The sequence below is a fragment of the Mesoplodon bidens genome (genome assembly GCF_964165515.1).
Source record: "Mesoplodon bidens genome assembly, chromosome: 2".
Lineage (NCBI taxonomy): Eukaryota > Metazoa > Chordata > Mammalia > Artiodactyla > Ziphiidae > Mesoplodon > Mesoplodon bidens.
In genome coordinates this window covers 48819159-48834648 of record NC_138177.1, presented here as the reverse complement: position 1 = coordinate 48834648, position 15490 = coordinate 48819159, and the positions used below count along the sequence as shown (strand labels likewise).

Sequence of the window (15490 nt, the reverse complement as noted above, 5' to 3'; positions counted from 1 at the left end):
TTTGATGGATGAGAAGACCAAGACTCCGAGGGGCCAATGACTTGCCCAAGATTATACAGTAGCAAGTCAGGACTAGAAATGGGGTTTGTAAAAATGATACAATTGATAAAAGCAGTTGTCATCTATTAAACACATCATGTGTCAGATACTGTTTCTTAAAAAGACTTTTTATTTCTAAGTACTTTGAGATTTATAATTGGCATTGATTTATTAAAATATTTATTTATTTATTTATTTAGGCTGTGCCAGGTCTGGATTCTTAGTTGTGGCATGCATGCAGGATCTAGTTCCCTGACCAGGGGTCGAACCCAGGCCCCCTGCATTGGGAGCATGGAGTCTTACCCACTGGCCCACCAGGGAAGTCCTGGCATTGTTGTTTTAAATGCTCACAATAACCCTATGAAGAAGGTACTATTATTCCCATCTTACAGATGAGGAACTAAGACTTATAGATAATAAGTAATGTCTCCAAGGGCATACAAAAGGGAAGGGGTAGAACTAGGATTTGAACACAGGTCTCTTTGACTCCAATTCTGTTTCCTTAATCCTCAGGCTTTGCTGATTCCTGTTCTGTCTCTGTACACTTTTTCTACCCAAAGTGTGGTCCACAGACCAGCAGCATTGGCATCACATGAGAGCTTGTCATAAATGTGGAATCCCAAGCCCTACCCCAGACCTACTGAATCAGATGTGTATTTTAACAAGATGCCCACATGAGTCTTGTGCACATTAAAGTTTGAGAGGCACTGCCCTGCAACACACCAGCAACATACAAAATAAGCAGAGAAAGGAGGAAGATTGTCTAGAATAGGGCTTCTCAAACAAGTTCCCTTGGAAATCAGTTTTGAGCTGGAAAGAGGTATGTTCTGCTGCTCAACTCGATAACGGTGATCTTTTCCAATTCACAAATAAAATTAAGTTAATGAATTATGTTTTCTCATCTTCCATAATTTTTCCTCTCTTCTTTGTAGTTGAATATCACTTGCCTGTTAGTAAGTTTAGATGATGACAATTGAACAGTAGTAAAGAAATACCTATGGAAAGCTCAGAAATGTTGTTTAATTGTTTGTTGTATTTTTTTCTTTAATTTGTGGGTTTTTTAATTCTTGGACTTGTGATTGTGATTTTATGGTGCATAACAGAGAATAGTCATATTTTCTCATAATAAACTTGTTCCTAACTCACATTACAGAATTCAATGTTAATGTCTTTTGGTGTTCCACAAAAAGCACCTGATTCCCACCTATATGAACATGAGGATCAAGTCTTCAGAATCTCTCTAGAAATCATCTAACCTAGAGGGACTTGCCATAGGAAAGTAAAGTTAGAAAGAGTAACGTATGTCTCACCTAGTCCTCTTCCTTCAAAGAGGATCAACATTAATAGATACAAATATAACCTACTGGTTCTTTCCGAATAGAAATGAGTGGTTTTTAAGCCATGTTCTCCTTTGTGTTTTTTTAAATATTCAAAAATATCTAGAGTGAACATCCAACAAATACCTAATGAACACTTACTAAATGACAGGCACTCTTTTAGGTGCTGGAGACACAGCAATGAACAAGCCAGACAAAAATTTCTCTTCTGGATTGGTGGTTGCCAGAGGCTGGGGTGAGGGTGAGGATGAGGGTCGGGGGCAAAACGGATGAAGGGAGTCAAAATGTACCAACTTCCAGTTATAAAATAAATAAGTCCTGGGATATAACGTACAGCATGGCTACTAGAGTTAATAATACTGTACTGCACATTTGAAAGTTTCCAAGAGAGTAAATCTTAAAAGTTCTTATCACAAGAAAAAAATTTTTTTAACTATGGATGGTGACATATGTTAACTAGGCTCACTGTCATGATCATTTTGCAATATGTACAAATATCAAATCATTATGCTATATACCTGAAACTAATGTAATGTATGTTAATTATACCTTAATAAAACCCAAAATCTTGGTTCTGATGTCAGTATCTTTGGGCCTTTCCTCTTGGGCTGGTCAGATTCCTTAAAGAAGACACTGCAAGTTTCCTCTCTGGAGAGTAAACATCTTATAGCTAGAGATCTAGGAATTGAATGGAGGAGGAGGGTTGGGAATCTTCACATCCAGTATCCATTAGTTCATTCAATCTCCCATTTTATACAGAGACCTCTGATTCAGCCCTCTCTGGAGAATAAATACTTCAGTCTTCTTTTGGAGGAGTGGGGTCAGGGGGACAGTTGAAGGGGAAGGTGACTTGGAGATCTAACTGCTCTTAAACAGCTTTCAAAATCCTTGTTTTAATCCCTGCCCATGGTACAAGATGTACATGGCAGCCCTGTTGTCCTATACACAGTAGCTAGGAGGGGAACTACTGTTACCAATTCCTGAGACTTGAGGGATTCTGCAGTTTACATCAGGTTGGGTCTCAGCTTTTCCCACTTTGGGTTTCGGATTCAGGTTTTTCCAGGGTAGTAACTTAGTTAACACTTGTCCATTTGCTTTCCAGCTTCTTTGTTCTTTGTTTTTGCTACTGGCTCCTCTCATTATTGGGTGCTTATGCTTTTAAAAAAATTCCATTACTGTCATTTTAGTGGTGTCCTAGCGGGGAACAAAAGTAGTTCTGTGTGTTTAAGTGTTTAACACTCATCACTTGCAGGAAACACTTTCCTATACTAACTTAAATCCTCTCTCATTATCATTCAAACCCTTATTCTCCCACATTTGTCCTTAGAATTAGATATTGGAATAAAATATGTATTTTTACTTGTAGGTGATTGTAATTTAGGAAGAGTTCACTGTCATTCACACCCTTTAAAGTTTTAAATAGCAGGAAAAAATTGATCACTTTCCCCAGCAGATCAAAAATGGAGATGAGACATACACATATTAAAAATTATGTATGTAAAAGGTTAGTTACTGCAGCATTGTTCATAATACCAGAAGACTGCACAAAACCTAACGGTCCATCAACAGAGGACCTGTTAATTAAAACATCCCAATCCATATGGTAGTATAATATACAGTCAAAAAGGATGAGGCAGATCTTTATGTTCTGCTGTGGAAGAGTCTGTAAGGGCAGAATAGAGTAAGTATAGTATGCTGTATTTGTGTTTTAAAAAATATATTTATATAGTATCTACATCTGCAACAGTAGTTACCTCCTGGGAGGGGAACTAAGTGACTGGGAGACAGGGAGTAATAGGACGACTTAGTTTTCCCCTGCATACCTTTCCCACCCTTTGAATTTTATACCATAGTCCTATATTACAGTAAGTTCCCTACATACGAACCTTCAAGTTGCGAACTTTCAAAGATGCGAATGTGACATTCCATCAATGTCAGGCGTGAGTGAAATTGCAGCTTGCCCTCCGTCTCCTATTGCTGATGATCTTTCAGCTCTACCATCTCCCACCTCCCACCTCCTCTCCCTCCTCCAGTCAATAATTCTTATTGCCTGTTCACTCAATGCCAGCCCCTGTATGCCAGCTGTTGAACTATACTAGTGTACTTTTCAAGGTACTGTACTGTAAGATTAAAAATGTTTTATTTTTTGTTTGTTTGTTTTTTATATATTATTTGTGTGAAAAGTACTATAAACCTATTACAGTACAGTACTATATAGCTGATTGTGTTAGCTGGGTACCTAGGCTAACTTTGTTGGACTTGCAAACAAATTGGACTTACGAACGTGCTCTCAGAACAGAACTCATTGGTATGTAGGGGACTTACTGTACTTACTTTAGAAATAAAGAACTAATGAATAGTTTTTAAAAGGATGAGCTCCATGAACTTTACCTTACAGAATGCTCTCCCTGATTACTTCCACCTAGCCATGTTTCACCCCTTCTTCAAGATGTTAATTCCCAATTCCTTTTTTGGACAACTCCAGCTCAACTACTCTCTCATCTGATCTCCTTTGCTAAAAATTACTGTGTGTGGCAAATCATCACACATTGCTTTGTGACACCACTTCTTCTAAAAAGTAGTATAAACCATCTTGCATTAAACTTTTCATTTTGTATTTTCATTTGTTTCACTGAGCCTTTTAGGGGTTGCAATGGTCTTTGAAGGGGTCTTCAAAGATAAAGAATGACAAATGGAGAATACGTGAGCAAGTAAAAGGGAAGGAGAACATGAGAAGGAATTTGAAGTTCCTCCTTAGGGGCAGACTTCACACGCATTTACCAAGTAGAGATTCATGTGAGCCAGTGACCCCTTTTTATACAATACTAAAAGCCCCTGGATAGGTAAAACCTTCCCATTTTACATGGAATTAACCCAATTATTAGAACATCAATTAGCTAAGAGCACTTGCACTCAAGGAATGAGAGGTTGGAAGACTAAAGCAAACATTTTGAAGCAAAACTCACAAAATTTTAGAGGGCATAAAGATCAACTAGCCCAAACCCTTACTTCACAGGTCTCAACGCAAGGCATTGGGGAAGTTCAGACTCAAACTCAAGTCTCCTCTTAAATTCTGTTGGGGAACTACACTATCCAGCCTGTGGGAAAAGACATCTGGCCTGGGTAGAAGATGGGGTCTTTCCACAGCAAGAAAGACAGGAGGGCTCTGTGCCTGGAGAAGAGGAGAAAGAAAGCAGGAAGTTAAAAAGAAGTGGTTGTCAAGTTTTGTTTTCTTCCTAATTGTGTCCCAGGCTCCGTCACAGTACATGTCACTAGGAGTCTTCCATATTAGCAGAAGCCAAATTAAGATAATCAGAACTGGTTTGGAAGGCTACTAACCTCAACTTCCCCTTACCCAGCTCGGTCTCTCTACTTCAAGAAACCAACTAAACTTCAGCTTACAGCTCTTTAACGACCCTTCTACAACCCCCCTTCCACACCTGGAGAAGGAAAGTCTGAAAAGGAGAATGCAATGCAAACATGAGGGGTTTCCCTATTTCCGTGGTATTTTCAACCGCTTCCCCATTATCTACTGTATTGGAAAGTGAGAGCCATTTAGGGTAGCCATGGAGACAGTACTACCCTCAGTCTTGTTTCCTTACTTTTCTTTGCTATTAAAATCTTTCGCTCTGATTTCAGTAAGGCACCCCTACTTCTGCAGGAGTCCGGGCTCTGCAGGTGCTCTCTCTCCTCAGGGACACTTCTGTAGGGAGTAGGAACATGTTTTTAAATCGGGAAGAGCGTGTGAGCTCTGTATGAGAACGGGGGAGATGTATACCAAAGGGCGGTCGGTCGCATCCACAGTCTCCAGGTTTTGGAGCTCGGCCCCGGCCCAGACTACAAGTCCCAGGAGACCCCGCAGTGACGGGGTGCTCCGGTGATCGTTCCCTCACTCCTCTGGATAGTGGAGATAAAGGTTCCGTTCGCGGCGCACTGCGGTTTGGTTTGTTTTCAACGGCGGTGACGGAGCTTGGGAACACGGCCGACTGCAGGCGGGGGCGTCAGGAGGCGGATTCCTCCTGCCCTAAGCACTGGGGGGCGGGAGGAGGGGAGCCGGACCAGAGGGCCGGGCACCAAGCCGCGAAGACAGAGCAGGCTGAGGCGATGGAGGGCGACGGGGTGCCGTGGGGGAGCGAGCCAGTCTCGGGTCCTGGCCCGGGAGGCGGCGGAATGATCCGCGAGCTGTGCCGGGGCTTTGGACGCTACCGCCGCTACCTGGGACGGCTGAGGCAGAACCTGCGCGAAACGCAGAAGTTCTTCCGCGACATCAAGGGCTCCCACAACCACAGCTGTCCCTCCTCCCCCACGGAAGGCGGCGGGGCTGAGCGCGGCCCTGCCGGCGATGTCGCCGAGATCGGGCTGCAGGCGGGTAAGGAGGGTAGCCGTGAGGAAGACAGGGCTGGAGAGGCAAACTGAGGGTGGGCCGCACCCCTGCCCCTGCAAAACAACCCCGGGAAGAGGCGGAAAGTGGAAGAAGGGCCGCGTGGCGGGGCCCCCGGGCCTGAGCTGGCCGGATCCGAGATGCCGTGGGAGGGCATCTCTCGGGGTGGGGGAGGGGAGGGGCTCCAGGGACTCGGCCGTGGGGACCAGGGGGCAAGGGGCGCCCGAAGGCAGGAGTGCCAGGAGCAGGATCCAGGGGACCGGGCTGTGCACGGGCGGGAGCGCGGAGGGCCCCAGTTTGAGAGGGCGGAGGTTAAGCCTCGGAGTGAGGAAAGTTGCTCTGAGTTCGGGGATGAGCAGTTGTGGTCAGAGTCCCAGTTAGGGATGGTGGAATGGAAGGATGGAGGACGGGCGGTAGGCAGGGAGCCCTAGGAGGCCAGGGAACTGTAGTGGATTTTGTGTGTCCGGTGTGTGTGTGTGCCCGCGCATCTGTGTGTTTGATTATGTATGTGAAATACGCTTACATAGATCCTGTGGCAACTCTGTGAAACGAATGTACTGGGGAATGGGGCTGGGGTCGCTAAAGGAAAGGATGTCTGATGGGTGCCAGGGAATTGCCAGAGATGCGGATTGTGTTTCGGGTGAAGAAGTTAGATAGGGAAAGGATCGTTTTTTGTTCCTGAAACTTGACTTGATTCTCTCTGGGAAGTGTTAGAGGCCCTAAAGCATTTTAAATCGTGCGTCTTTGATCTTTCCTAATTTCTTGCTTCCTCTTAAACTGCTGTTGGTGGGGAACTGGAGGGTTTGATAACTACTTGGTCTAATTAGGAAATAACAGGTTGGTTGGAAGAAGGGACTGGCATCCCATGCAGACAGACACCTTGGGACAGTATAGCAGTCAGTGGGTTTCACTGAGTGATTCTCTAACTAAAGTGTGTATTAAGATTAATGTTGAAAATATCTCAGGCTCTATCCCACAGATTGATTATGTCTAGTGGGTGGGTCCTAAGAATCTAAACGCAAGCCATAGATAGGGATTCTGACGCAAGTGGGCCAGCAAGCACATGTTCAGAAACACTAATTTAGATGCTGACAGCAAATTTGAACATGAGGCGTAGAATGCAGTGAATTCTTAAACTCTTCAGAGTTTGTGTGTTGGGCCCTATATTTCCAAAGTTGCATGTTTAATATCCTAAATTTGTCTGAGACTCCAGAAATGGTGATAAAAATAAGATTCTGATTAATGATATTCCACTTATTTGGCCTGGATGTAAATAAAAAAGCTTTTATTTTACCTCATGGGATAAGTGGGACGAGGGGGGATGACTAGCTTTTCTGAAGTTGTGGTTTTGCCATCTTCTGCCCAGAGATTTGTTATTCTTAAAATGGACCCATAGAGGGGACTAATTTCTGTGAGGCTATCAAAAACAATTGGTGAGAAGGGCAGATGTTTTCAGGGATGAGCCCCAGAACGTGTACTTTCACCCTCTCCCTCAGCAATGCTTTCCAGCGGCTTTCCCTGCTCACAAGTTTTTCTTACAGCTTATCTTAAAAAGCCCTCTGTTGCTGTAATTTTATAACAACTATTTTAGAATTACTACTGATAAAAAATCAGAGAGTAGATTCACCTCAGAGAGATGGAGGTTTTCAAGGCACCTTGGCTGGCTCTTGTTTTTATTCTTTAAAAGCCAACTTAAGAAATACAAATGCACCTTTGTATTTTGCCTCATTGGCTTTTCTAGTTGACTGCATCATGAACTAATCTTTTCGTATTTAACTCTCTTCACCCTCTGGAGTCTGTCCATCTGAAATAAAAACCAGGGGAGGGTACGGATGACAGGACTGGGAGCCATTTGATTTTGTTCCATGAAATGCTTCCATTCCTTTAGTGTGGGGAGTTTTATTTTTGGAGGTGAAAAGGAACATCAGGAGAAATTAGTGAAGTGGCACTTACTATGTATATTTTGGGGATGCCATTTTCCCAGCTGTTTAGGTGATTGTGTTAGAAAGTAGAAACCATTCCTTAAAAGACAACTAGCTCTTGTTCTCTCCCTTTACAGACTATCTTTACAAGGTCAAGTTCATTCAGAGACTGTCTCAACTTTCTTCTGTGAATGTTGGTTTCTGATTAATAGGAACTTGAAATGTTAAGCAAAGGAACACTCAATTCTTAACCTCAATTCTTAAAACCTCTTTTGAAGGTTTTTATCATCCTTTCAGAAAGGAAGTGTCTTCTAGGTTGGATGTAGTATGGTATTTGAGCAATTGAAGATCATGGATTAACTGTAAATTTTTATTATTTCACTTTTAACCACAAAAGAGATGGGAAGGACCCCCAAATAATGCTTCCTTCTTAATTTTCACAGTTTTGAATCCACTGAGGGCAGTGTAGTGAGTATATAATGTACATGATGTTTTAGAAGTTAAAAAGTAGGTGGAATCTAAAATGAGAGTAGCTCGGCCTGTACAGGGAAAACTGAATTATAAGTGAAACTGCCTTGATTCAGTTCCTCCTTTTCTTCCCAAAGCATTGGCCTTCTTTTCACTTAACCATAGGGAATGAGAGCCCCTCTATCTGTTGATTTTCCTCTGTCAGAGGGTTCAGAAGTCATGAGATAAAGGCTTTGAGCACTTCTGAAGACAGGCAGAGTGGAGTACTACAAAGTAGCAGAGGGAGAAGTCTTTTTCTTGTTTTATGATCTAGTAGAGTTCCAAGCTGTTGCAGTGTATCATAAACCACTCAATTTTAAGAAATTGGAATGACTCAAATGTACTTAGTTGGAATGCTTTAGTCTGTGCTACGTTCCTTTCTTCCTGGTTCCGCTCCTTACTAACGGAGTGACCTTGGGCAGATCACAACGGCGGCGCTGTGCCACAGTTTCCTCATCTGGAAATGAGGATTATAATAATAGTAGTTGCCTCTAGGGTTGTTGGGAGTTAATATATGTGTTTAGAACAGTGCCTGGTAAGGTGCTGTGCAAGTATTAGCTATTACTAGTCAATAAACATTTGAGCACCTGGTAATGGGGTTAAAGAGTAAATACAAACATTGGTCTTGGCCTTGGGTTAGTGGAGATCAGTCTTCCCCTTCTATAGTTTTCTGCTAAGAAAGAAAAAAAATTATAATTATCATTACAGTGCACCTGTTTGTTTACGTTGGATGAGAGAGGAAAAGGACTAGGAAGATCTGAACCTGGCCCTCTAGAAAGGGATAATCTAATCTCAGTCATATGCATATGCAACATATAAAGTAGAAAAACTGGAAAAAGCTAAAGGTAGATTATAGGCATTTTATGTGAGTTACAGTTCTTAGGTTTTTATAGCTCTTTGCCGTTGGTTTGCTAACAACTTTGTTCCTCCAACATCCTTCACCCTCTTTTGGTTGCCAGAATTAAAAGGGAGAAGAAAAGCACTAGTGTACTTATTTATTTAAGAAAAGCCCTAGTGCACATTTTTCTTGGACTTGTTAGACAGAAATTTGTATGGATAATACAGTTTAAGTGGCAGAGTGACATCTGGGCAAGGGATGGAAAGTTGGGAAAGAGGACATTCTTTACAGCCTGGTTTCTTATAGTTGCCATCTTCATGGGGCTGAGGGGTGGAGGGAAGTTGGTTCTGGGGTAAAACAGCCAGAGACTGGGATGGGTGTGCTTTCTAGTAACTTGCCATGATCTGTTTAGAAGAGCTGCCTCAGCATTTCAACAGAAGCTTAGCAGAGGTGGTGCTATAACTGTGATTCTTATTTGTTACTTTTTTTTTTTTTTTTTTTTTTTTTTTTTTTGCTGTATGCGGGCCTCTCACTGTTGTGGCCCCTCCTGTTGCGGAGCACAGGCTCCGGACGCACAGGCCCAACGGCCATGGCTCACGGGCCCAACCGCTCCGCGGCACGTGGGATCCTCCCAGACCGGGGCACGAACCCGTGCCCCCTGCATCGGCAGGCGGACTCTCAACCACTGCGCCACCAGGGAAGCCCCTTATTTGTTACTTTTATTACCTTAGATGAACAAAACCCCATTTCCCCAATTATATCTAAAACTTTCACTTTCTCTCAATTTTCTTCCTGTATGAAAGAAGCATATAGTAGTCAAAAGGTTTAACCACCATTATTTTCTGGTGTAACAAGTGGAAAAAAAAAAAAGTAGTCAAAAGCAAGCACAAGCACTTGAATCAGACCTGAGTTCCTCTTCTAGTTCAGCCTTTTATTAACCGTGGGACTTGGGGCAAGTTACTTAACCTATTGGAGTCTTGGTTTCTTCATATGTAAAATGGGAGTGATACAGAATGCCACATATTGTATGAGTCCATCTATTTGAAATGTCCAGAACAGGCAAATTCATAAAGACAGAAAGTAGATTAGTGATTGCCAGGGGATGGGAGGAGAGGAGAATGAGGAATAACTGCTAATGGGTATGGGATCTCTTCCTGGGGAATAAAAATGTTCTAGAATTAGATAGTGGTCATGGTTGTACAACTTTGTGAATATGCTAGCAACCACTACATTGTGTGGTTTAAAAGTGTGAGTTTTATGATATGTGAATTATATCTAAATAAATAAATAGAATGGGAGTGATAATGTCTACCTCACAAAGTTGTTGTGATATTTAGAGATAATATACATTAAAGCACTTAGCACAGGCATATAGTACTAAACATATGTGACATTTGAGTGTGTGTGTGTATGTGTGTATGTACTTGGTGAACATTAGATTAGGAGGCTGGAACAGGGGGGTCGGGGGAAAAATAAGAGGAGTGACGAATGGAATGAGGGACAGAACAGTTTTGAGCTGAAGCCAGATTTAGGCCCAGGTCTCTAAGCTCCCAATTCCCGTTCTGCTTCTGTGACTCCTCCCTTGTTCTTTCCTGATCTGGCCATGGAGTAGAAAATGCACCCTGGCAATGGAGAGATTACGTTACAAGTGAGTCATAACCCAGGCTCCATAGCTTGACATGGAACCATAATCTACTTCAGTGGGAGATTTTATCTGATTGAGTGAGTATAATGTGACACTACCTACTCAAGCCTTTTATTCCAATTTCCAGTCCCTTTCCTTTCCCCTTCCTAATCTTCCTTGGCTAGGATAATCTGTTTCCCATGGCATGGGGCAGCGCACTACTAAAAAGGCTTGGATAATTCTGCCTGCTCTTGAAAGAAAAGACATTATTACCTTTAAGATTATTATCATTTGCAATATGTTTAGTTTAGTCTTAAAAGGCATTACTGATTTCAATATGGTTAGTTCTTCAGCCTTGCAAGTAGCATTTAAAGAAAGCATGTATTTAAATAAAAATCCATCTTGTCTTCAGATTTTGTTATGCTCTGTCCACTTTCCAAGCATCAGCATTTTTTTCTCCATGCTTCTCTGTCTCACTATGTTAAGTCAACAAAGAATCTTCCTGCAATAAATGCACTTCTCAAAAGCAATCTTTTGAAAATATGTTACTAAAGTAAAGGGAAATATGAATTTCACCTTAAACCTATTGCTCAATTCCTATAGGCTCAGGACATACAGATCATGTTTTTATTTACTTATTCATGTGATAGCTATGGATAGATTTGTCTTATCTTGCTTACTAGATCATGAACTCCTAAGGGTAAAGGCTGTTTTAGTCATCTTGGTATCCCCTGCAATGCCTACCATAGTGCTTTGTACATAACAGGCAAGTATCTGTTAGATCGTTTACATATCTGGTAGATATTGGAATGATGTTTTTTTCCACTCCAGAAGGACAATTTTTCCCCCATGAAAGATATGGGATTTTGCATCTTTGCCCACATTTTCCTGTCTGGGCCCCTAAAACAGAACAATGATAAGCATTTGATAGATGACTAATTAGGCTGGAGCTGCCTGTACCCCCAAAGAATGATTTTCATGTCCCAAAGAATGTGTGCATGCAATACCGGAGCTTCACCATGATATGGGAAGTAAATATTCATTCACTCAACAAATCTTTATTAATGCCTAACTTTGTACGGGGTACAGGACACACAATGGTGAAACATTGTCCAACTAATTGATATTTTTAATTCTAAGCTGATGTTATGAAAGAAAGAGGATTTGTGTTTCATCATTTTCCCTCTAGAGGATTTCCTACACATTGGTTTCCTGCTTAACCATTGGTCTTTGAGGACAGGAGGATAAGGCATATGAGAAATTCTAAGATTAAATGGCATTGATAAAAACAGGTGTTGAGATGCTTTACTAACTTTCTGACAGTACAGGAAAACTAGCCCCAGTCCGTCTCTGGGATGGAATAACTATGATTGTCTTGTTTGCATGGTTCAAAATCATAATGCATTCATGAAGATTGTTGTTAGGGTATCTTTTATCTTCATCAGAGGTTACTCACAGGGATGCCAATATGAAGCGTGTGAGGAATGTGGGTGGATGCGGTTTTTTCCCTAACAGTTTTAAGACCTAAGGTAAGGGCTTCCCTGGTGGCGCAGTGGTTGAGAGTCCGCCTGCCAATGCAGGGGACACGGTTCGTGCCCCGGTCCGGGAAGATCCCACATGCCGCGGAGCGGCTGGGCCCGTGAGCCATGGCCACTGAGCCTGCGCGTCCGGAGCCTGTGCTCCGCAATGGGAGAGGCCACAGCAGTGAGAGGCCCGCGTACCGCAAAAAAAAAAAAAAGGACCTAAGGTGAATTTGCTCTTTACTTTATGTAGGAAAATAATTCACCTCTAGGGATAGTGGGTTTTGCTTCCTACGTGGTCCAGGGAATCTGAATGGTGTCATTCATAACAAGAGTGTAGAGTCCCTGTGAAAGATGTAGCTTTTCTTTCATGACTCTCAGAGGTCTGACTGGAGTCCCCTGTAGGATTTTCAATAGGCCACCCCATGCTTGAAAATTGATTCCATTCTTTGCCAAATGGGGAGTCTGGTAATCTTGGGGATCCTGGAACTTGACACTTTAACAGAGGAGAACAGATGTAGCAGTAGTTATGTGCCCCCTTGCTTAAAGCTGTAAATCAGCCTCTCTGAGAAAGTCTCCTTATAGATAGTATTCCGCCAAAGTCCAAACCAAAACTCTGAAGGAAAGTTGGTCAGAGCATGGGGACTCATCAGAATCCCCTGTGGGACCCTGGTTGAATTGCCCATCACATGCGGTGCCTTCTTCTGTCGTATTTAGTAGGCAGTGTGCAGTGTGAGTGGTTTGGACATGTCCCCAGCCTGTGGGGTGCCATGTGGCTGCGGGAACCTTTTGACCGCAAGTCTTTGGAGTTGGGCTTTATAATGTGCTTCCGTTCCCTGGGGTGGTGTTCTCTGGGCAGGAAGATGGGAAGTAGAACTTGAGGATTGTTTTGCTTTTCACTTGTTTAATAAGACATCAAAACTATCCCAAAGAATAGTAATAGCTTATGTATTCATAAAAGTCCTTGACTATTAAAAAAAAAAACCCTCATACTTCTTTTAAAAAAATGCTTTTATCACTTTTATTTTACTCAGATATAAAAAAAGGTCTAATTTTAGCTTCATCAGATTAAGACTTCGGTGTGTTATTTTTGCCAGACAGATTTTACCCTTTCTAGTTTATATAATGGGAGAGAATTACATTTCCCAGGATTTTCTTGGTTAAGCCAAACTTTCCAGACTAAAGACTAAGTAAGGCCGTATCATAAAAGCAACTGGATAACAAGACTAATTTGAATAAAAGCTCTGTTTTTATTCAAATTAGAGGGACAGTGACTGAACCAATATGGAGCTTACTTTTTAGGAATATTCTGTGCAATATACTGTAGCCTTAACTTTTAATATTATGGAGATATGTAGGGGCAAGAAGGAATGAAGAACTTGGGGGAAAACAGCTAATAGGAGAAAAGTCATTCTTATTCTTTTGGCATATAAGAAGCCCCCTGGGGAAACCTATCTCAGTTTCTCCTGATTGAACAATTGGCCTGCTCTGCAGGCTCATATTCCATGGAGAGAAGTGGAGAAGTTCTGCTGTTGCAACTTGGAAACGTGGTTGCTTAGTCGAGGATAAAAGTAGTTAGTTGGCATGTGATAAAGAGGCCTGAGCTGCAGAAGAGGTGGAGGTGTGTTCCCTATTGCTGAGTCATCAGGAGGCCGCTGCAGGCAGTGCAAGGTCAAGCTTCTTCTGGTGGCTTCTTGTTCAATGAACTGGATGGTTATAGGTAACTTTCATCAAAGTGTCCTGTCCTGGAGTGGGTGTTTGTCTATACTGCTTAGTCTTGAGGACTTGGGTTCTAAATCTGATCCTGAACTACTTGTTTAGATGAGTGCCTTGGACTCCCCAGACTCAGAACTGGCATCAGAAAATGATCACAGGAAGATTGAGGAGAAAGAAGGTAATGTGCAGGGCAGAAGTGGGGACAGTGAAGAAACTTATTGTTTAAATTGTATTATTACTGTATATGATGTATTTTTTACCTGCTGGGTTTTTTTGATGAATAAAATTCTATCTCTTAATCTCTTTTCTCTGAGATCCAGACCTGGATACATTTTGCTGGTTATCTTTTTGGCCAATATTTTAAAAATTATTTTGAAATAATTTCAAATTTATGTAAATGTCACCAGAACAGTACAAAGAGTTCTCATACCCACTCCACGCAGGTTCTCCAGTTGTTAAGATTTTATTGCATTTGCCCCATCACCTAATCTCTCTCTTTCTATTACAATATATGTATATATTTTTCGGAACCTTGTGAAAGTGAGCGCTAGATAGGTTGTCTTATCTCTTCTAAACAGTTCCAGTGTGCATTTCTCCCAAACCAGGACATGCTATCAGCATGCAACTTCCCAAATCAGGAAATCAACATTGAGTCAGTATTACCATCCAGTCTACGGACCCCATTTAAGTTTTGCCAACTGTCCCAGTAGTGTCTTTTTCTTTTGATCCAGGATCCTGTCCAGGAGCACATGTAGCATTTAGTTATCATGTGTCTTCAGACTCCCTGAATGTGGACAGTCTCTTGGCCTTTCCCTGGCATTTATATCTTTGGCAGGTTTAAAGAGCAGGCTTTACATTCTATGGGATGACCCTCAGCCTGGATCTAGCTGCTTCCTCATGACTAGACTCAGGTCATGAGCTCTCAGCAGGACTAGGCACAGAAATGACGTGATATGCAGTCACATCAGGGGTACATGTTGTCGGCCCACCCACCCTTGGAGATGTTAAGCTTGATCTCTGGTCATGTTGGTGTCCTTTAGATTTCTCCACCTTGAAGTCACAGCTTTTCCTTTTGCAATTGATTAGTCTTTTGTGGGAAGGTGTTCTAAGATTTCACTGATGATCTTGTTCCTGAAAATGCCTCCCTCCACTAGACCTAGCGTCCATTGACAACGCCCACCTGCCTCAGCGGTGGTTTTTCTATCCACTATTTCTTCTATATTTCTTAGTTGGTATTTGCAGAGTTAGAGCATTCCTTTTCCATTGTTTGTTTATTATTTATTTATATCAGTGTGGGACTTCTGAATTTTTCAATGGATTATAATTTCTTATTATCATTTAAAAAAATTGTTATGCTTAAATTGTCCCCAGTCCGGTGAGTAAGCCCCCCTTTGAGGTGGTTCCTGTGTCTTTTTAACACATTCCCACCATTGGATCATTCTTTTTTTTTCTTTTTTTTTTTTGCGGTATGCGGGCCTCTCACTGTTGTGGCCTCTCCCGTTGCGGAGCACGGGCTCCGGACGCACAGGCTCAGCAGCCATGGCTCACGGGCCCAGCCACTCTGCGGCATGTGGGATCTTCCCGGACCGGGGCATGAACCCATGTC

General features: G+C 42.2%; 1 protein-coding gene across 3 annotated transcripts in view; it reads left to right on the top strand.

The window, feature by feature from the left end:
* Positions 1 to 5346: 5346 nt before the first annotated feature.
* Positions 5347 to 15490, top strand: part of DSTYK (dual serine/threonine and tyrosine protein kinase) — a 57344-nt gene continuing 47200 nt past the window's right edge. For all 3 annotated transcript variants that reach the window (XM_081225880.1, XM_081225879.1, XM_081225881.1), the window contains exon 1: positions 5347 to 5745. In XM_081225880.1, the coding sequence (XP_081082006.1) occupies positions 5481 to 5745 (265 nt within the window). In that variant the 5' untranslated portion in view covers positions 5347 to 5480. The remainder of the gene's footprint in view (positions 5746 to 15490) is intronic.